This window comes from Epinephelus moara, chromosome 8, assembly GCF_006386435.1.
Source record: "Epinephelus moara isolate mb chromosome 8, YSFRI_EMoa_1.0, whole genome shotgun sequence".
Lineage (NCBI taxonomy): Eukaryota > Metazoa > Chordata > Actinopteri > Perciformes > Serranidae > Epinephelus > Epinephelus moara.
The window spans coordinates 9,144,656-9,166,133 of NC_065513.1; the positions used below are offsets into that span (position 1 = coordinate 9,144,656).

Below are 21,478 nucleotides of genomic sequence, written 5' to 3' on the forward strand. Positions count from 1 at the left end.
TAAACAGTTAAAGGAATACTTCACCCACAAAACTCACTTTGTATGTCAATTACTCACCCCATGTTACATTGAATTTGCAAAGAAAAAAACTGTGTTTCTGGCATGCCTCCATGGTGAATGAAGAGTCCATATACAGAGAAAATTCTTGATGAACTGAAGTAAAAGGGTTCACGGTAAACAATAAAATATCCTGTTACAAACCCTTTACACAACTCAGTATAATCAGTAGAATCCAAGTCCCATTTATCCAGTCACATGCTCCGTGCTGCCCAACAGCCCAGTCCCAGAAGAAAATATTGGCATTGTACATTTGCCCAAAACTGGGTATTTAAGCCAAAACATGATCTTTTCCCAACCATGACCAAATGGTTTTTGTGCCTAAACCAAACCACATGTTAACCACAGCAGTGTTGAGATGTAATGGAACATTAAGTTTAAACGTATCCTCTACAAAATAACGCACAAATGTAATGTATCCATGATTTTCAGAAAAACGTATGCCAGCCTTTTTCATGGCGATTGGGTTGTTTAACTTTACTATTTCAAATACTTCGGCCTAGAAGTAGCACACCTGGACAAGTGCATTGTTGGATCTGCATGAATTCCATTGAGTATAGAGTATAAACTCATACATGTGCTAGGGTTGCAATGGTAGAGATTTTCAAGGTATCGCAGTTTCATGGTATCATAGTATTACAGAATTATTATTACTATTATTATTATTAAGTCGAAATGAGCCTTAAAAAAGGAATGAAAACAGAGGGGTTATTTTGGGTTGAACAAACTTTTTATTACTATAACTGAAACTTTAAGACATTTTTTTTTTTAAATGAAAGTTGGTGTAAAATGTAAAATAAGGTTGAGACTGACCACTGCAACCCTACTTAAAACCATTTTTTTTTTTATATGAATGTTTGTGTAAAAAGTCTCCTTTTTAAAAATAACTCAATCAATTTTAATATCACCTTAAAACCAGTATACTGCTGCAACCTTAGCATGTGCCCAGGCACGCTTCTCATACACAGAAGTGTTTTAAATTGTATGGTTTTAGCGAAAATGTTTGGGAAATACTGAGCTCATAACGGGATAAATGAGACTTGGATCATACTGCATGCATGGTTTAAGAGTTGTTTTGATATAGTATTGCTATTATTAAACATGGCCCCCATTTATTCCAATTCATCAAAAATGTTCTCTGTTTTTGGATTATTCATTCCCTGTTCAGGCATGTGAGAAAAAAAAGAGTTTTCTTCACAAATTCAATGTAACATGGGGTAAGTAGCTGATATACAAATGACCATTTTCCAGGTGAAGTATTCCTTTAAATGGTCACAGCAAACACAAATAGCAGGGCAGACACAGTAACTTGAAAGTGGTTCATAAAAGCCCTTGTTCTGACATAATGCTCTGCATGTGCATTGCATTGCATTATAACATAGTGGTTCTAATATTTTTCCCCATTAAAAAACAAACTATTAGCCCTATTGTGTTGCAACTTGTGTTGTTTACCTTAAAATGTATTTATTGTTTTATCACAAGCCCTCTAAAAGAAAAACTTTTCTTCATTACTTTTTTTTAAATCAGCTGTTTAAATTAATTTATTCATTTTCCAATTCTCAGAGTAAATGTCAATATTACACATGGTCACTTTTGTGGGTGGACATGTGTAACATTGTCCTCATTGTCCAGTTTCCCCTCATTATCACATTTGGGCTCAGTCTCCTCTCCATGCACTTTAAGGCAATGCAGATCATTGTGATGTAATTAACTGTATAATCCTGCTGCTACTCTTCCCGTGTCATTTGCTAAATGTCTCACAGTATGTGCACTGTGCTGCCCTTTGTACACACAACTCAGCATATTGTAATTTCTCACTGAATATGTGTTGTGAGTTTTTAAGTTTTCTGAAAGGCAGTGATTTTGAGGTGAGGGGTGATGACCTGAAATGCACGCTGTACAGTCTGATCTGTGTCTCAAAGCTATTAGACAGGGTTCACTGTTTAGTACAACATGTATGGAATTTAGATAGATGAACAAAAATAATGTGTGGTATATTAAGCCTGTTGTATATCTAGTACTTACAGAGTATTTATTGTAGGCCAGTTTGTGTACAACTGTAAAATCATCCACATGCAACAAGCATTGTTGTTTTGGTTGTTTCTTTTTCCTCCATGTGCTGAATCTCTTTAGCAAATCAGTCTGTGATGCTCACACCTGCATGTGAAATGAAGCTTTTTGCTCTCTGAATGACCCTCACCTGGAGCTGCAGCAGTTTGAGTGGAAATGTTTATATGGAAAGTGCAGGTGATGAGGCTCAGAATTCAGAATTTCAAAATTGGCTATCATGTCTGCATTGCTTTGAAAGAGGCATGGTTTGGAATTGAAAGTGTAAATGATTATTGATTAATATGAATTTGTTTTGCAAGATGTTGCCAACTGTGGATTTATACTAAGAAAAATTTGCTTTGTGATTTTTTTTGTAGGCTTTTATGTCTGCCTAGAATGTTTGGCACCAAACTTTACAAACCTATTTGTTTGGTAAAATACAGCTACTTTTATTTTCAAAGATAAAGCCTCCAAATAAAGTTTTGCATTCAGTCATTCATTGAACAAATACAGTTACAACATGTATTGACATCAACATTACAAAAGGTATAATAAGAAAATTCAAAGTTTCGTTGGTTGTCAGATTCAAAGTCAAAACAAAACTGTAGTTCAACTTGTGAACAACTGAAAACTTATACATAAGTTAAACATTTAACATATTAATAAAGGCAGCATTTGCCCATTTAATAATGTATAGCTATTAAAGTTGGGGTAGGCAGAAACCTGGAAAAGGCAAAAAAAAAAAAGAAAAAAAGATTTTGAAATTCATCCTCCTCCTGCAGCTCTCCCTTTTTTGTCCTAAGCCTCTCCCACCAGATCCCTCCACCTTGCTCCCCGCCGATGTGGACTGCTTCCCTGGGAGGAGAGCGGGCAGCAGCTTGGGAGACGGTGGCTGTAGATACTAAGATTCAGCCAGTGCAAACCCCCCCAGCGCCCGGTGTCACAGCAGGCTAGTGGCCAGTGCCAGGTCCAACCTGTGTAACAGCAGCAACTGAAAGTTTGCTGATCTGGTGGGGAGTCAGGGCTGTGCAGTCTCCCAGAGCTGGGATTTGCACTGGCTGGATTCAGGTTACTGCAGCCACTGACAAGGGGTTTGTCCCCGGAGCTGCTGCCCTCTCTTCGCCTGGTGAGCCGGTCTGTAGCGGCGGAGAATGCGGTGAAAGACACTGTGATTCATGGCTCTAGCTAACATTAGCTACGTAACCGTCAGCATGAAGCTGCAGCTGTAAGGAGGCTAAACTATTGCAACATTTTCTCTCCATCTCTGAAATTGAGGTGTTTTGTTTCCTTTCCTTCCTTTTCCTTCCCAGACTCTCTTTTAGACTCTCTTTTTGATAGGTCAGGTTGCTTTGCAGTGTAGGCAGTTGTTGCCAGTGTTGGACTAGCAACTTTTTGCAGGTTTCTTTGCCAATGAATCAGGTTTTTGACCAAAGGAACATGCACGTGCATCTGCATTTGTATAACAGCCAATAGAAATGCCCTCTTTCTGAAAAGACTTGTGATTTGCCAAAGTCTACCATAACAGGCTAGATTTTCTAAACCTTGAAAATAGAGCCAAGAGGAGTTGCACAAGTCTGGTGTTCTCTCAGTCCACCTGAATTACAATGTCCTCAAAGTTTATTGTGGGATTTTTGCCCGATGACACCAAAATGAAACTGCCTAGCCCAGCTTTAAGTCAAGATATACTGTAGGTTGCATTTTCCTATTATCACTAGTTACATGTTCTTGGTAATAAAGGTCCTTTATTCACTTTTAGCACCACATCTCTTCCTTTATACTTTGTAAATAAAAAACATAACTATTATTTTTCATAAAGTAGCCATGGACTACCTGCTACTATTAAAATACCACCAGAAAAGGTTAGAAAATGTCTCTTCACTGGAATATTAAAACTGTCTCTTTTGGGGTTCACAAAAGGCCACAGCAGACTGATTGCCTTGTTCATAGTTTAAAACCTTCCCCAGCCTCAAAGTTGCACAATAATGGATTTTTGCCGATATCCAATATGCTGATATATAATAACTTTTTTGGCTGATAATCGATACCAATATTGATATATCCACTTTTTTCCCAACCTAATTTTAGTGATCATCAGGTCTCTTCTGTAGTGGAATTAACATCATACAATGCATGCATACTCTTATTGTGGTGGGCCACCAGCAGATGGAGACATGAAATACAGTGTTTTTCAATCTATGATATTCATTCATTGTGTAAAATTAGAGAAAACCGCGTTAGCTGATTTTAATAGTTAATTTTAAAGCCAATATTGGCCAATAATGAAAATGTACTGACATTAGCGGCATGTTCGCCGATTCCGATTTTAAAGCCGATTTCGGCCGATACCGATGATGTGCATCCCTAAAAGTTACTCATCTCTTCTCTTGTCTTGCTCATCACTGACGTAAGATGTTGTAGTGTTTGGCTGGGGGTCATAATGTCACACGGCTGAGCTCCTCCCCCCTCCCCAGCCTCCCCTCTCAGCCCTTCAGTGTTCTTGGCTGTGGGTGTGTATGGTAACTGGAACTTGCCCTTCCTCAGCATCACCCTCCACCTGAAGATCTCCTGCCCGTCGTCTCCGGCCATGCCTATGGGCCGAGGGATGGCCTGCCCCGTGCCCCAGGTCAAGATTGAGATGGAGTCAGACTACGACTCGGACATCGACCACCACCGCCCTCGAGACATGAGCAGTGAGACCACATTATAAAGCTGAGACTCCTGTCGACAGAGCAACGCACAACATAGTGTGGGCAAACTACTCGATGCAGCCAGTGCTGACCCACGGACAGTACAAGGTGGCACAGACTGACGGCTGTGAGCACACTGACACCTGAACAGAATGGCTGAAATAGGACAGCCCTATCAATGCAGCAGGAGAAGTTTTAAGATGCATCTGCTTTGAAATTGGTGCAGTTTTGACAGATTTTGCTTTGAATTATATATAAAATACTAAATTTATTTCCTTATGATGTAAATGTCCATAATAACAGAGGAAATATTTATCTGTATGTGCTGTATAGGATTATATATTTGATGTGAAAATATTTATCTTTATACATACTAGCTACAGTATATTTTACTATTAATATAATGGGTCCAATTCCAAACTAATCGTGAAACCAGTATGTCAAAAATTATGTGCAATAATTTCACATCAGCCTGTGTCCACAGATTTTCATGTTGAGGCAGGAAATGTGAAAACAAGCAGCATTTTAGTGACAGAACTATTTACCACATGGTTGTAAAGTCTACTGTGGTCTATTATATGTTAGCCTTTGCATATTTGTGTTTTGGTGTTTGTTTGTGCCTCTGATCCCAGAGAACCATCTCTCCTTCCCCTGTATCCCTCCTCTTCAACACTCCATACTTGGCACATTAACCTGGAACAAAAAGAAACAACCAAACAGTCCTGATGTTGCTGAAAAGGATCGATTTATTTTGCAAGTTGTGCGTACCGGTTTATATCTGTGTTTTTACTTTCAAAGACTCTGTATGAGACCATCTCCATCTTCCACCGCAACTCTACATGCATATGACAATAACAAGAAATGGACAGATATAATTCATGTAATTAAAATGTTATTATTCCAAAGCATGTGGTTTGTCTTCTGTTGCTTTCCCCCCTTAAATCTATAATATAACTGAGTCAGTCAATGTTAGTTGGTCAATAGGAAACAGCAGAATACAGACATCCAAACAAAAATATGATAAAAACAAGCACATTATACTGGCAGTGGCAGATGAACAACTGACTTCTGGACTTTCAAACAAGGACAGAAATCAGTTAACAGTCACTGACAGGCAAAATGTGTCGGAAAAGATGGTGTACCTGAGTGTACCAAAACAATTAATTAAATCTGTCTGGAGCCACAAAATATATTTGAGCCTTATCATAAAGTTTACACAGCCTTATTAAGTCTAAATTAGCTTATCAACATTACTAATAAGTCTAATCAATAACATGTTTTACCATTAGGTGGCTACTCTGCAGTAAAGTATTAATGAATCTTTGGTACCTTGCAGCGAAAGTAAACAAATCTGTCTATGCACTATTAAATTCAATATTTCCCTTCAAGACTGTTCCTTCCTGGATTTAGTATCCACAGTTAGCTTTGCTAAGGAGACTGAAGACAAGCCATCGCTCATGATGAAAATTTAGAGAAAAATCACCAGTCCATTAACATAGCTATGACTAATATTTTAGAACTTTTTTTTTTAAATTTGTTTCAGGCCTATAGGTTACACATTTTTACAAGTGGATATTGTAAGAATCACTTAAGGCCAACAACAATGATAAATGAAAATTAAAATGTTCAAAAATAACTGTGATTCATTTTCATGTAGCCTAATTTTTGGTCAAAGCCACAGGGAGCCATTGCAGAGGGACTCAAGAGCCGCATGAAGCTCTGGAGCCACAGGTTGCCTACCCCTGCATTAGATAACCAGCACCAAAAGTGACTCTCTTAAAGCTACAGTTGTTAACTTTAAATGAAACTTTCATTATATCCTGACAGTCGTACATGAGACAGATAATCTGTCGAAAAAATAATAATCATGATCCTCCTCCTCATAGTGTGTCTAATGGCTCCAGACGTTGGGCAGTGCTTGGTTTTCGCTCAACTGTTTGCAACATGGCAGCCAGGTCACAAACTTTCTCAAATTACAACAAAACAGTACACTAAAATATGTTTCTGAGACATTTAAGAGGTGAAATAGGCAATGCAGTGACAAAATCTTGAGTTATATTTGACCAGTGCTGCCTAGTTCCACTATTTTGACATAACTGACAGCTGCATTAGAGACTCCTCTGCTCTGATTGGTTGTTTTCATTCATGTGTGGATTCTTACAAATGCCATTAGAAGCACTACAAGGAGGAGGAACATGATTATGTCTCATGTACTACTGTCAGGATATAGTGAGTTTCAGCAAATATGACCAACCACAACCAACTACAGCCTGTGAAGTGGATCGGCCAGATGTGACCAATCCACAAGGTCATTATAAAATTTGAAGTTTGTTTAGAAACAAAGAAAATGTTTGCCTTCAGTGTTTGTCATCCAAACACACTGTGTGTATCATTACAGTCTAATAAATATGTAAAATGCAATATTCTAAATCCTGTTTGCTCAGTTCCTGTCTTCAGCAGTGGCTAAAGAGGTAGAGCTGTCATCTATCAGTTGGAAGGTCAGTGAGTCAATCATTGGCCCTTGCAGTCTACATTTCTAAGTGTCCTTGGGCAAGATACTGAACCTCCATTGTGTGATTGTGTGTGAATGTTTGTCTGATAAGCAGGTGGAACCGTTTATGCTCTGAGCTCTAAGACTAGAAAGGTGCTATATAAATGCAGTCCACTTGACCATTCTTCCCTGCCTTTGCTGGCACATTGCTGTTTCTTTGCTCATTACCGCCACCAGGCATGAAAGCAGCAGCAGTAACGTGTGCCGTTGCCCTTATGTATGCAAAAGGACCCACTTGTAAAATCATTGTTCTATGGCGTTACTCTTGGTCAAAAACTCCACAGTGTACCTTTAAGTATTCCCACTAGTTTTAGTGACCGAATGCAATCCCTGGCCTCATGTTACCTGATATAAAAATCCCAATTAGTTTCACAAAAACACATCTACAGACTTTGGGTGTTGAAACTGGTAGTCAATAAAGAGAAACTGTCAGAGTGGTTTATCCCTTATCTTTAATTCTTTGGCACAAAATACGACAGTACAGTCACACTGTATATAAATATTGGGGCTTGGGCTTCATTGATCTTATTGGACTGATATTTAAGACAATAAAGTCATATATACTTGTTACAAAATGAGATACTACACCAAACATCTGAAACACAGAGTTATAGTACCATTACTATTACTAATAGTATTAACTATAAATATTCATCATTCCAATTTGGAATACAGTCAAAATGTGTCAATACAGTGACCCAGTGTAGTCGTGATTATCTCAACAACATTCAAACTTTAGAATATCTGTCTGTTGACAGAAAATATATATTGGACAAGCCTAAATCATTTTCAGAATCATTTAATCCTTCAGCAAAATTTTAAATCCTACACACAGTGGCTTTATTAAAGGCTGACAGCAGCATGATACTTCATGTCAACACGCACGAAGTGTTAAGCAGTGGCTCGGAGGTTTTGGTGAACCCGTCAGCAAAGCCCTCCCCTTCCACCAGCGTCGGCTTCCTGTTGCACATGGGGCAAAGTTTGTTGCGTTCCTGTGAGGCTCTCATCCAGATGATGAGGTTCCAGCGCTGGCCGGAGGAGATGGGCAGGGCCCCGTGCATGTGTTGGCCCCGATGGAGAAGCCCCTCGGTCACCCTGTGTTCAACCTCTGAACACTCCGTCTCGCTTAAAGGCACCTGCCGGGGGCAACACAGCCACTACCTTTAGACACAATTTAGCATTTTTGTAGGGAAATGACTTAAAAAATCTGCTGCCATCACAGCTATTATATTCCCAGAAATACATAGTTTACACTGTAAAATCTGAAAAGTTGTTAAAAAAAAATCTAGAAAGTGACATGAAAAAGGTAAGTAACTATAACTTTAAGCTTAATTTTTGTTAACATTATAAAAAAAAAAGTTAAAGTAAGATCAACATGTCAAATTTTACAGTGTAGTTTGTTCAGTATTTCTAATCTGCCAGAGAAGCTGTTTCATCAGCAGACTTTCTTATCTTAGAAATTATGTTACGTTCACTACCAAAGGGCAATTTTTGGAGCAACAGTAATAATATCATTAGCCACAAGTAAAAAATAACTGGATTGAAAGGTCACACTTCTTGTTTCTAAGATGAAAATTGTCATGAATAAATTAACATGAATCATTTCTCAGAGGTATGTCCTCTCTGATAAAAAAACAAAAGATAGCTTTTTTCTGCAGGCCATTCCTGCAGGTACACTGACCAATAATTGGTGAAATAGAAATTAAGGATTTATAATGCACAAATAGGCATTTAGAAAAACATCTTCAGCATCATAATAAAATCTTACCTGCAGGAAAATCTTTTTGGAACTTGCCATTAGATAACATAGATCTGACACAAGCAATGTTGTATTTAAAAAAAAAAAAATAAATAAAAAAACACAGTGGTAATACTGTGAGTGTAATAGTATTATAAGCATTATCTTCACCTGTCTCATATCACCAAAATACAGGTTGCCCTCTGTGAAGTCCTTGCCCAGGGAAACATTAAGGGTGACCTCTGCGTTGTCGTAGTGGTAGCTCAGGTCCAAGTCTTCATTCATGTCATATTTAACAACAAAGGCCTTGTGGCTGTCCAGGCAGCGCCCCCCACAGTCCGGGTACAGCAGGGAGGTGAGCGGATGCAAGTAGAGCTCACGGAGGGGCGTGATGAAGCCCTCGTCAAAGCCCAATTCATTCAGGAGGATCTGGAAGAGAGAGAAAATGAGAAGAACATCATGAATAAAAGAACTCAACCCTCATGTTTGATTCCCTGCCCTTATGACTATAAAGCTCTTTCATGGCTTTGACATTTTATATTTTCCTAAGTAAGGGTTTTAGCTGAAGGCTTCGATCTTGGCTAAAAAATATATCATGCACTGAATTTTGAAAGACATGCAGTATATGCACGTTACTGTAAAATGAGCCTTACTTTCTCAGAGAATCCATCAAAGTCCCTGCATATACCTGCCTGGAATACAACTCTCAAAATATTTCAGAGTTCTACATATTTCATGACTGAGGAGCACAGTAGGCCGAGGATCCAAATGTCATGGCACAATAAAGATGAAATATGAATGAGGGGTGATCAAATGGCACTTTAAAGGGTTTCAGCCTGTAGGAGCGCATACATTACCCCATAATGGTTCATGGTGTTGGGTCTTCCTTTAGGGGCGGAGGACTGCTCAAAGTGCTCCAGCTCCTCCATCAGCTCCTCACAGAAGCTCTTCTCAAACACAGGAAAGCGATAAACCCTCGCAGCTTCAATAGAAAGATGGGAATCAGTGCAGCATTTTAATACATCAATATAGTGTTATGTAACTGTGATAATATGGTACAATCAATCTAAACCAACAAAAGCAGGGTAAAAGTTACTTTCATCTTGGTCACAAAGAAGTTCCTCAGTCGTGCCTTTTACGAAGAAATTTTCATGACTCATAATTCAAAGTTTAGGACCATTCTCAAGACCATATCTTAGAGATATTATACATAACTGCCCTGTGCTCTAACTCCGTGTTTCTCAAATGGAGGAATGGGTACTAGGGGTACTTTAAAGTACTTCAGTGAGTGCATGAGATTTCTTTTTTTAAATGCTAATTTAGAGGGTAACTTTTTGTCAGCTTAAAACCAATGAATACAGGTAGTTGGCAGTGTTGTTGATGCATTCAGGTCCAAATCTAGACATTTTTATGCAAAATACTGGAATTTTATTATAAATATGCATCAATAGTGACTGCCCTCTACTGGTTGAACCCAACTATAGCAACTGAATTTTGCTATTGGCTGATCTGGTGGCAGGTGACATGTCCATAGCTGCCTCTCCTGCAGCAAAACAGAGTAACTGTGACTGTCTTTTGTTTTGTATTCTTGGGTAGAGGATATGGATGTATGATGAGAACTGGATACGGCATTGGAGGCAGGGCCTTGTTTATTCCTATGAAAGTTGCTCAGTGGCGCATGAAGCCAAAAAATTCAACTTCCTGGGTATAAAATTATCCAGATCTCCTGCATTGTTTGCATCATTTGGCACATAGAGCAAGTGCACCAGAGAGTTCCGTTGGCCGAGTGACTTCCTGTTTAGCCCTTCACTAACTTTAATAGTGATAAAATTATTGAATCGTGCGGATCTTCTAGACTTCAGAAATGTTATCGGATCAAAAGGATTAAATCCTGATACAGGGCTGTAGACTATGACCAAAATAGATGCATATGTGAACGTTTTTTTGTGAGTGTGTGAGTTACATTTTCATGTGATCACATTTACACACCTCTTACTCGAACAATGGGAGGAATTGAAAGAACTTTGCAGCTCACCTGCCTCTTCCTCCAAAAAGTCTCCCAGACCTTCTTCACTGATATCACTGCCTCGACAATACTCAACAATCTGCTTGAACTTCGGTGCGAGGTAGGACTCCTGAGAAGAGGTGGTGTGCGAGTGAGCCTTAGCGAGGTGTTAATGACACATTATTAATGACATGATTAGCAGTGGCTGATGCAGAATGTACCTGCAGATGGTAGACATGAGGATGGAGAGGCTGGTACACGTCTTTTATAGCAGCTGCTCTCTCAGCAGATGTCACACCTAGACGCCTTCGCCTGTCCACTTCCTGTGAAATCTAAAGGGAGCAGTCATGCAGTTAGGCTACAGTGTAATGTGAGTGCAGAGAAAAATGCCTATCGAGATTTTCTGGATTCCAAGGTGAAGTCTTTAATTATGACCAATATACATACTGAGCAAGACATTCTACACTTCAAAACTACATTTGTCAGTGCTCTGTGGTGGACAAAGTGTATAATGGACCTCACACCTAGTTTGACATTACAGTACTAAGATATCTTGTTACTTATCAGCCAGCATACACAATACCGATATACAGTATCAGTCGATATATCAATATCAGCTGCCAATTTATCAGTCTATCGATCAAATGTCTTGTTCTACACTGCTCAAAAAAATTAAGGGAACACGTAAATCACACATCAGATCTTGATAAACAAATTATTCAAGTTGAGAATCTTTACTGATGTACATTGTATAATTTGTTGAGAACAAATTGACATAACAACAGTCAGTGGAAACCAAAATCATCAAGGGCATCAGTGAGCTCCTGGACAGCCTGTGGCAGTACATGGTGGCGTTGGATGCATCGATACATAACATCCCATAGGTGCTCAGTTGGATTTAGGTCAGGGGAACAGTAGGGCCAGTTAATGGCATCAATGCCTTTGTCATCCAGGAACTGCCTACACACTCTGGCCACATGAGGCCGGACATCGTCCTGCACCAGGAGGAACCCAGGGCCCACTGCACCAGCGTAAGGTCTGACAATCACTCTGAGGATTTCATCGCGGTACCTAACTGCAGTCAGGATACTGTTGGCTCTGACATGGAGGTCTGTGCGATCCTCCAAGGATATGCCTCCCCAGACCATCACTGACCCACCACCAAACTGGTCATGCTGGAGGATGTTACAGGCAGCAAAATGTTAACCACTGCATCTCCAAACTCTTTCATGTGTGTCAGGTGTGCTCAGTATGAACCTGCTGTGAAGAGAGAGGGGCACCAGTGGCAGACCTGCCAATTCTGGTGCTCTCTAGTGAATACCAATCGAGCTGCACGGTGCTGGGCTGTGAGCACAGGTCCTACTAGAACAGTGGTTCCCAACTGGTCCAGCCACGGGGTACAGATTTTTCCTTAGTCATTAGTTCAATGTCCACACAGTTTAATACATTCAGCATCCTACTTTTGTTTGGCCAAGTCATTGAGCTAGTTTGCTGTCTCTGTCAAGTATCTCTCCGATAGTCATTCATTCTACAGCAGGAAAAGGCACTTCAAAATGAAAGCTCTGCCAGAAATTCACTGTACTTCAACATAAAGTGTGTTTTTTTTTTGTTTTTTTTTACAAATTTGACAAGTTCTAGAGTCACTTGTGGTCCATTTAGAATGGACCTGCGACCCACTAGTTGGGAACCACTGCACTAGAGGACGTTGGGCCCTATGCAACCCTCATGAAGTCTGTTTCTGACAGTTTGGTCAGAAACATGCACACCAGTAGCCTGCTGGAGATCATTTTGTAGGGCTCTGGCAGTGCTCATCCTGTTCCCCCTCAGACAAAGGAGCAGATACTAGTCCTGCTGCTGGATTGACGCCCTTCTATGGCCCTGTCCAGCTCTCCTTGTGTAACAGTCAGTCTCCTGGTATCTCCTCCATGCTCTTGAGACTGTGCTGGGACACACAGCAAACCATCTTCCAACCACACGTATGGATGTGCCATCCTGGAGGAGGTGGACTACCTGTGCAGCCTGATTGGGCTGCAGGTACCACCTCATGCTACCAGTAGTGAAGAGGACACTAGCAGAGCACAAAACTAGAGAAGAATCAGTCAGGAAGGATAAGGAGAGAGTAACTGTCTGTGGACACCAGATGTAAAAACCATTCCCTTTTTGGGGGTTGTCTTGTTTTTGCCTCTCCATTGCACCTGTTGTCGCTTTCATTTGCACCAAAGCAGGTGAAACTGATTCACTATCACTTGTACTTCCTGAATGGTCAGATTAATTCCCTGTTTAACCGACTTGGTGTTATACTGTGATGATTAAGTGTTGCCTTAATATTTTTAAGCAGTGTTTCAGAACAACACTGTACAACACGGAGATACTCAGTTTACATCTGACAGGTTAACAGAAGATTAAGAAAACCAACAAATATTCACTTTAGAAGAAAATAAAAGTAGTGATAAATTGGATGCATTGTACTTAAGAAAATTCAAGTGACAAAATTGTTTAAGCACACACAGCTCAAACACATGACCACTTACTTTCTTACCTTGTTGAACACATCCTCAAGCTGTTGGTCCGTCACGCAGCCAAGCCTCATAAGCAGCTGCGCAGCAATAATAAACATACAATAGACAGTTATTAGAAGAATGTAACAAGCGGGTATGTCACTCCAAATTATATTTTTGTTTTAAAAAATGTATCTGACTTCCACTTACTGTTTGATAATCCTGTCTGAACTGCTGCTCGGATAAGAAGCTGACATGGAGTTTGTAGTCCTCCAGGTAAATATTATCAGTGGTGAAACAGTTACAAAAGTAAAAGTGAAGATTTTTGTCTTCCTCGTTTGTCATTATTGCATAAAATATACAGAAAAACGTAGTGTAATAACACCAATAACTGACAAGCTGCACGGCTACTTCTGTGCTAGCAAACAACAACAAACATTACACTTCCGGTTCGAAGACGTCAAAATAAGAGCGTCATTTCCACAACTACACACCCGTCAAATTAAAAATTAAATGTATTTGATTTAATAAGTTCCAATTTAAAACCAAATGTATATTCCTTATAAAGTATTTGAAGGCAATGAATGTACACGCCTAAAACATATTTGAACTTTTGTTACTTATGCGTTGGTACCAATAGTATCTTGCTGACAGTTGTAGTTACGCATCGTGACCACTAGAGGTCAGAAACGCACTATACACGATTGCATGGACAATCATGTAGTCCTCCCTAAAATCGACCCCAATGCTTTAAATCATTGATGGACCCGTCAAGGAAGACTAAAGCGTTTTTAAAAGTACTTTACCAAAGAAGTCAGTCTATTACAAGGTAAAATAATCAAACAAACAAAAAAGATTGTAATTTCCCTTTAATTTTTTGGGCTGGTAGGAAGTACCATTCGTTGTACAGATGGGGGCGCTAATGCAAAACAAAAGAAAAAAAAGTGAAGCCAGCTGCAGAAATGTAACAGTAGAAGAAGAGAAAGAAGACAAGTACAAGCTTTGTATCTTCGACTGATGTGATTTTGTTGTGGATTATCTGTCTTCGTTATCATTAGCTAGCAGTGCTGCCAAATATGCCGACTGGCAGCCGGCATATTTTGGTTTTCTGAGGTGTATAAACGCTCTCTATTGTCCTCATTTGTAAAGTCTAAGCGGAAATGTTAAGCGTGGAGTCATTGCAAGTGGCTGAGGAGGAGGTGGTTGAATCCAGCTCCAACAAACTCGGTGACATTTACACTTTTGTGGCTAAAGGCTGCTTTCCTCAGACGATCAATCCTTTACGGAAGAAGAACCTCAAAAGATACGCACAGAAATTTATCATTGATGGTAAGGGCTATTTTAAAACCTGAATTTAACAATGGAAAAACCACTGAAACAATACATTTTACATCTAGCTCCAGTGAACGTCTGGTGACATTACGAACCTTCATTCAAAAAACATCCAATTTAAAGTCGCCTTTCATGTCGGCAAGTGTGTACCCTGTAGGACATAATGTAAGATATTTTATGAATCTGTAGGAGCCTGTAGATAATTCGGCTGACTATATTAGTGATTTACTATTACCAGAACTATATATCAGATACGTTAAATCCCAACTTAAAAAGCTGGCCCTTGTGGTTAAATTATCTACTATTACTCAACTACTAATTAAAGTCTACATTTTCAGGAGATAAGTGTTGTTTGTAAAATAGAGTGTATGTCAAGGCTGAGAGGTTGACCTCAACTGCTGTCAGCTCCAAGTTATGTTTTATTTCTATGTCTGCCCTTCAAGATGAGCAAGACAACATTAAATACTTATATTTTTGAATGAGGTATGGTTTGACGTTATCTCCATACACCACAAGCATTCTCAAGGGGCATTCAGGAACCTCTTATTGTCACAATACAAAAAGTATGATACAACTTGTCCAACTCTTTATTTGTATTTGCATTTAAGAGGGTAAGTTGTACTATGTGGGACCCAAGAAAGATGAGAAGAGGGAGGTGGTGATCGAGGCTGAAAGGAAGAGGCAGATTTTTCTAGACTGCCATTTCAATGACATCGGTCATCACCTGGGCCAAAAGAAGACTGTCCACAGGATCCAGAGCAAGTACTACTGGCTGGGGATCATCAAGGACGTTGTGGATTGGGTACATACATTTTATGTTTTAAGTGTGTAGCTATCAACACTGGGCTATAATGATATTAATGTTTAACTGGTATATAATGCTAATAATGTTTAACCTTTATGATAATGTTTACTGTTTAAGATAAAAGTATGTGAGACGTGTCAGCTCACAGAGAGGAATAAAAACCTGGCGAGGACAGTCCGGCCTATAAAAGTGGAAGCACCTTGGGATATTGTTGGGATTGACCTAATAGGTATTTGCTTCACGTAATTTCTTCAGATGGTATTTTTCTGCTGTATATTTTTTTCCCACACATTTAAACCCCTGGCTGTCTTTCCCCTTATCATCACCAGGGCCTTTCCCAGAGACACAGCAAGGCAACACCAATGTTATAGTCCTCATTGATTACTTCAGTAAATGGCCAGAAGCTTTTCCAGTGCAAAAGACAGATGCTCTCTCTGTTGCGAGATGTATTTCCAAATGCATATACAGGTAAAAATCTTTCATAAAGTCATTGATAGTCATACTGAGGTTGAAACAAGGGTTTTACCACATTCTGTTTAGGTGTAATTTTCCAGTATGAGTTATTTTATGCCCTACATGATACCAGTTTTTATGTCATCCAAATCCAAATTATTTAGATAATTAGTTATTGAATAAATGGTCACTAATGGGATGCTGGCATTTACTTCTGACCTTTTCTGATTTCCCACAAAATTCATACATATTTTTCACCCTTAAACTGAACTTGTTCTGTTCTCTGTTCAATTAGGTTTGGTGCCCCTAAAACGATAGTATGTACGCAGAATGCTGACTTCTGTGATGAGGTAAGATGTGAGTCACAAAGTAAATTAAAATGAACAGATCAAGAAAAGTAGAAGATGTTGTCATGGGACAGTTTTATCAGTCCCTGTACTTGTGTGTTCTAGGTGACAAAACTGCTGTGCGACAGATGGAGCATCATGCAGAAGGTGTCTCCTCTGGATCAGCCTCAGCTCAACCCGCTTCACGACTGCACGAGTCCTTTGCTGAAGGAAGCCATAGTGCAGATGGTAACGGAGAAGCAGGCCGAATGGGACGACTTCCTAGACCCTGTGCTGTTCCTGTTCAGGACATCCACCAACCCTACGACCAAGTTCAGCCCTTACTCCCTCATGTTCAGCAGGAAAGCTAATTTACCAAATGAGGTACGACTCCATCGTCAAGAACAAAATCTAGTAGTGTAGTTTGTATGTGTTTGTTAATATTGCTCCCTTTTTGCAGACTACTTTGAGCCTACTGAATTATGACGACCAGGAGCAGGATATGTATTCCACAAAGGAGAAGGCCTCAACGTATATAACCATAATGCAGGAGCAGCAGAACTCTGTGAAGCAGCTGGTAAAGACTTTCTCTTGCACTATCACCATGCATGCTGGTTCTTTCTTTCTTTGTCTGATTGTCACATGCACATCAGACACTGCTTTGTGGGTTCTGACAAAAGTTCGGAAAAGGTTATTCTTATTGCTGCATCTTTAAAGGTCCCATGAAAGGGTGTCGATACTTTCTCTGTGTGACATATATCAGTTTCTCTTTAGGGGAGGGGAGGGGTTGCTGTTAAGTGTAAACAAATAGGATATTAATGATGGTGAGAATGGCAGTTTTATTTGATAGGACCGGTAAAAAGGAGGGTTTTTAATTTTTTTTTATTGTTTTTTAGCACTTTGATTTTTTAGTCACACAGCATGGGGTCACCCTTGAAGATGCGCAGTTTGAAGGGACATTTAAATGCATTAATTCATGGAATAAAGCTGCATTAAATGACTTTATCAATATTACTTTGGCAATTTGGGGGCAGCAGAATAAGCTGAAGAATGGTGACATATTTCATCTTATAACATTAGGCTAGTGCAATGTTAGGGTTTTACGGTATTTACTGTATAAAATACAGATGTTCCTCTTTCTATTAAACTGATACAGATATGTGGTATTGAGGTGATGTATTGTTCAGCAGTTCAGCACCAGAGGTCAGTCTTTACACATGGAACAGGAGACTGAGCTGAGAAGGTTGATGACTATAAGTGATGGATTTTACTGTTTCATGTTTGCTGTCTTAGAATTTTTTTAATGTTGCTGCTTGAAAATCCAACATTTCCGTATTTTGCTGCTTGACGATAAAAGTTTTTACATATCAAAATTGAGGGGGACTTTTATTGTGAAGAATCTGTAGGAAATGTGTTCCTGTGTTTATCACTGAATTAGCGGAACTTTGCTAGCGGCTTTTTTTTCATTAAAGACTAGTCTAATCATATGGCAGGGAGGAAGAGTAAATTCAGAAACCACCAGAGTGAGATGTTGGATGAAGAGCTGCAGACAACAGTTTCTCACTGCACCTCTGCAAACAGCTCACCTCCAACAGGTAAACTTGTTTTATCTGCCCTGCTGTGGAAAAACACATGGAGCAAAAATAACAGGGGACTTTAGCCATGGATCAGCCCGCTGCTAAACGTTATCACTTAAGACAAGTCGTCATCAGTTAAAGACACACCGTCAAGCAGGTACCTCTGCTGTGATGGAAATGCAAATCCCTGCGATGCTGGCCCAAACCAAACCACACCAAAGCAAGCCAAGCCACAGCTGCCCATGACTGTCAAAAAGGGGTATAATTCCCGTTGTAGACACACTGCTAGTAGGTCAGACAATGTCATACATGCTACAATGACTTCTATCACCAGTAGCTCAGCTTGTACATTTTTAAATTTAATTAATTTATTTTTTTCACACAAATACCATATACCCCATGAAATGTCAGGAAGGCATGAAAAAACTGATGCCAGCGAAGCCTAGCTAACATGTTAGCAAACAGACTATAGCATTAAGGTTACAATAAATCCAATGCACAATGCATTTGTGTTTCTGGCCACCTGACAAATGTAAATCCAATTTTCGCTAATGTTGCCTGTCTGATGTTTGGTACAGGGCGGGAGGTATACAGTTTGTTTATCAAAGCTTTGTTGCTGAAATCAGTTGTTGAAGTGACAGGAAACCAAAACATGAAGCTAAAAGGAGCAAAAAAAGAAAAAGCTCCATAGAACTCAGAATCAGAATCAGAATCAGAAATACTTTATTGATCCCAGAGGGGAAATTATTTATGTTACAGGTGCTCCTTGCAAGAGAGGAAAGATACGTGAAAATATAAGAAATTTAAACAGTAGTATTAACAAATATATAGTTAAATAAACAGGAATTATTAACAAACATAAACGTAAATAAATATATATATATACATATATATATTGTAAACTGAACAAGATTGTTTACACAAACAGAATATATACAGTCAATGTGAATGAATGGGGTTATTGCACAAAAAACAAGCAGGAGCGACTGCAACAGGCTGCACGCGCGGGCGCATGCGAACTGAAGGGGTCTGCAGTGTTTGGTAATAATTTTTTGCAGGTTTGTCACTCTTAGCACCACATTTCACATTACACATATTCATTTGATTTATTGACAATATAAAGAAATTATTTAGTGCAGCTTTAAAATGTTTTTTTCCCACTGATTAGCCACAGCAGAAGAGTAATCAGCCATTACAAAGAGCTATCAGGGTTGAATGGGTTTTTTTTTTTTTAAAAATGTCTCTACATAGCCTCTGGTTCCTAGTTGGCCCAAGGGGTTCCTGCCTCATATATGAGAAACTACAAGTTTTTTGTTGGGTTGTGTATGTTTCTTTTATGTCCCCCAGACATGGTACTGGACATTTATCTCGACATGTTGGACACAATGTTGTCAGGGTGATATATATGCACCATTCTTGTGAACACAGTTGTGTAGTAGAGTACAGAAATGTGATTCTTACACCCGTGTTTCCTGTAATAGAAACTCTATTAATTATTTAAGATACAAAGTTAAAACCAGCGTTATCCATGTGTTGTGCAACAACAAACTTGTTGACAGAAATATTTAGAAATACACATATTTATGGGCTTCATTAGTAAACACATGAACATAACTGGCTGTGTGTTTTATATTTGTTGTGTCGTTTTTTTCTTTAAGTCCTCTCTTTTTTGTGTCTGAATGTGTGTGTTCTACTTTCAGGTGATCGCCAATATGAATGCAGCCTACAAACAAGAGAAGAAGAAGAACGCCAAACGCAGGACCCATAACATGCCCTCGATGACCTTTAAAATGGCAGATCCTCTGTTCGGTGCAGGGGACTCCCCCTCCCCAAAAAAACTAAAAGACAGTTTGTATTTATCTTTTCCTGTTGAGACAGTGCTGGCCACTGAGCAAAGCAGCTCAGAGGACATGAAGACTGAGTTAGAGTATCACTTGGCTGACTCTGATGTCCACTGAGGAGGACTGTTTGGAAGAGGTGGATCAGTGGAGCAGGACTACATGTTGTCATGAGCCTCCTGACGTCTTAGAGAGAAGATGGAAATCCAGATGTTGGTGAAACGAGTGTGATGATTTGTGTTACTAATGCTAATACTGGTTGAACACAATCTTGGTTGGTGTTTCACTCGTAGATGAATCTGGCATTTAGAAGAAGAATCCACTGGCCAAAGTAATATCAGTAAACTTTGACCCACATGAATTATTGAGCTTTTTGTTCTGTTTCCCTTTAAAAAACAACCAAAACATTTCCCTTGAAATGATATTAACTTATTCTTTTTTTCCACTGTGTCAAGCAATAGATTTTTAAACAACAATGCTTAAAATTAAAGGTATTGTTTCATTTGTGTGGCCTTGGTGTAAAGTCATTACCTAATGGGAAGTCTGATATTGCTTAAAGGCATTGATTAGTGTTAGTAAGTGAAATCTCTTGCTTGTGAGAGAAGGTCATAGCACACATAAAGAGGCTAGCTGCCTCTGTTGTTAGGTATGGTCTTGTATGCCTAAAATTAGCCAGGTTGAATTTAATAGTTCCGCCCACCCTTTTAACATGCTCTTTAAACAACAGATTTGAATCAAGGATTATTTCAAGATATATAAAGTAAGATATCCCTTTGACCTTTTTTTACTTTAACAAAAACAATGGGTTGGTGAGTGGGTTTCTGTGTGAAAACACAGTTTTGTTTATCTCCAGGTGTAACTATGAACTGCTTAATCAATCAGATAGTTTGTTTTTAGCATACACATGAAGAACTGTGTCATCTTCATATATTTGTTGATAGATGGGTAGAGTAAAAGCAGGTTGTTAATGTACAAGCTGAACACAATAGGGCCCAGTATTGATCCTTGAGGAACACCAATGTTACAGTTAAGGTATGTTGACTAAGTATTGCCAATACATACACTAATAATTTTAAACTAATGCTTTGTAATGCAGACCACCATAGGCTAGTCAGCTACGTATTACTACTAGGGTTGGGTACCGTTCATAATTGAACCGATACGGTTCTGGTACCAGTATCTGGAATTCTGTACCGGTACCAAACGGCACCTTATTTCAGTAGTTTTTAAAGTCTAAACTTCTCAGTTTCAACATTTTATTGAGAACATTTAGGAACAGTGCTGTGCGTTAACTTTTGTCTGCACATTTTTTTTGTTGCCATTGTTGCTGAATCTGAGGTGCGAGTCATGCGCTCTCGCTCCGCCTCCACCTCAGGTACCAAAATTCAGCATTGATTCATTTTAAGTGAATCGGTACTCGGTAGTACCGACGTGAATCGGTACCAAGTACAAAAAGTACCGAGTTTCAGTACCCAACCCTAATTACTACTACTACTACTTGTATTTCCCTGCTGGTTTTGAGAGAAAACATGCTTTCCAAATCCAGAAGGTGAGTTTTCCTT

General features: G+C 39.2%; 3 protein-coding genes across 3 annotated transcripts in view; 2 read left to right on the forward strand and 1 right to left on the reverse strand.

Moving 5' to 3' along the window:
- slc4a5a (solute carrier family 4 member 5a) overlaps positions 1 to 4,951 on the forward strand; it is a 44,206-nt gene extending 39,255 nt beyond the window's left edge. Inside the window, exon 26 of the mRNA XM_050050752.1 lies at positions 4,648 to 4,951. Within this exon, the coding sequence (XP_049906709.1) occupies positions 4,648 to 4,813 (166 nt within the window). The 3' untranslated portion in view covers positions 4,814 to 4,951. The remainder of the gene's footprint in view (positions 1 to 4,647) is intronic.
- Positions 4,952 to 7,776: 2,825 nt separating this feature from the next.
- ogfod2 (2-oxoglutarate and iron-dependent oxygenase domain containing 2) lies at positions 7,777 to 14,032 on the reverse strand. The gene is made up of 7 exons (XM_050052090.1): positions 13,796 to 14,032; positions 13,627 to 13,683; positions 11,309 to 11,419; positions 11,118 to 11,217; positions 9,940 to 10,064; positions 9,254 to 9,511; positions 7,777 to 8,480 (listed from the first exon to the last, which is right to left on the reverse strand). Exons 1-7 carry the CDS (start codon positions 13,928 to 13,930, stop codon positions 8,214 to 8,216), a joined length of 1,053 nt encoding a protein of 350 aa, XP_049908047.1. The 5' UTR covers positions 13,931 to 14,032; the 3' UTR covers positions 7,777 to 8,213.
- A 518-nt stretch (positions 14,033 to 14,550) lies between these two features.
- Positions 14,551 to 20,420, forward strand: zgc:113436 (uncharacterized protein LOC503528 homolog). The gene is made up of 8 exons (XM_050052181.1): positions 14,551 to 14,914; positions 15,526 to 15,719; positions 15,840 to 15,951; positions 16,052 to 16,190; positions 16,471 to 16,525; positions 16,628 to 16,885; positions 16,962 to 17,078; positions 19,779 to 20,420. The coding sequence occupies exons 1-8, from the start codon at positions 14,746 to 14,748 to the stop codon at positions 20,034 to 20,036; spliced, it is 1,302 nt and encodes a 433-aa protein (XP_049908138.1). The 5' UTR covers positions 14,551 to 14,745; the 3' UTR covers positions 20,037 to 20,420.
- The last annotated feature ends 1,058 nt before the right edge of the window (positions 20,421 to 21,478 follow it).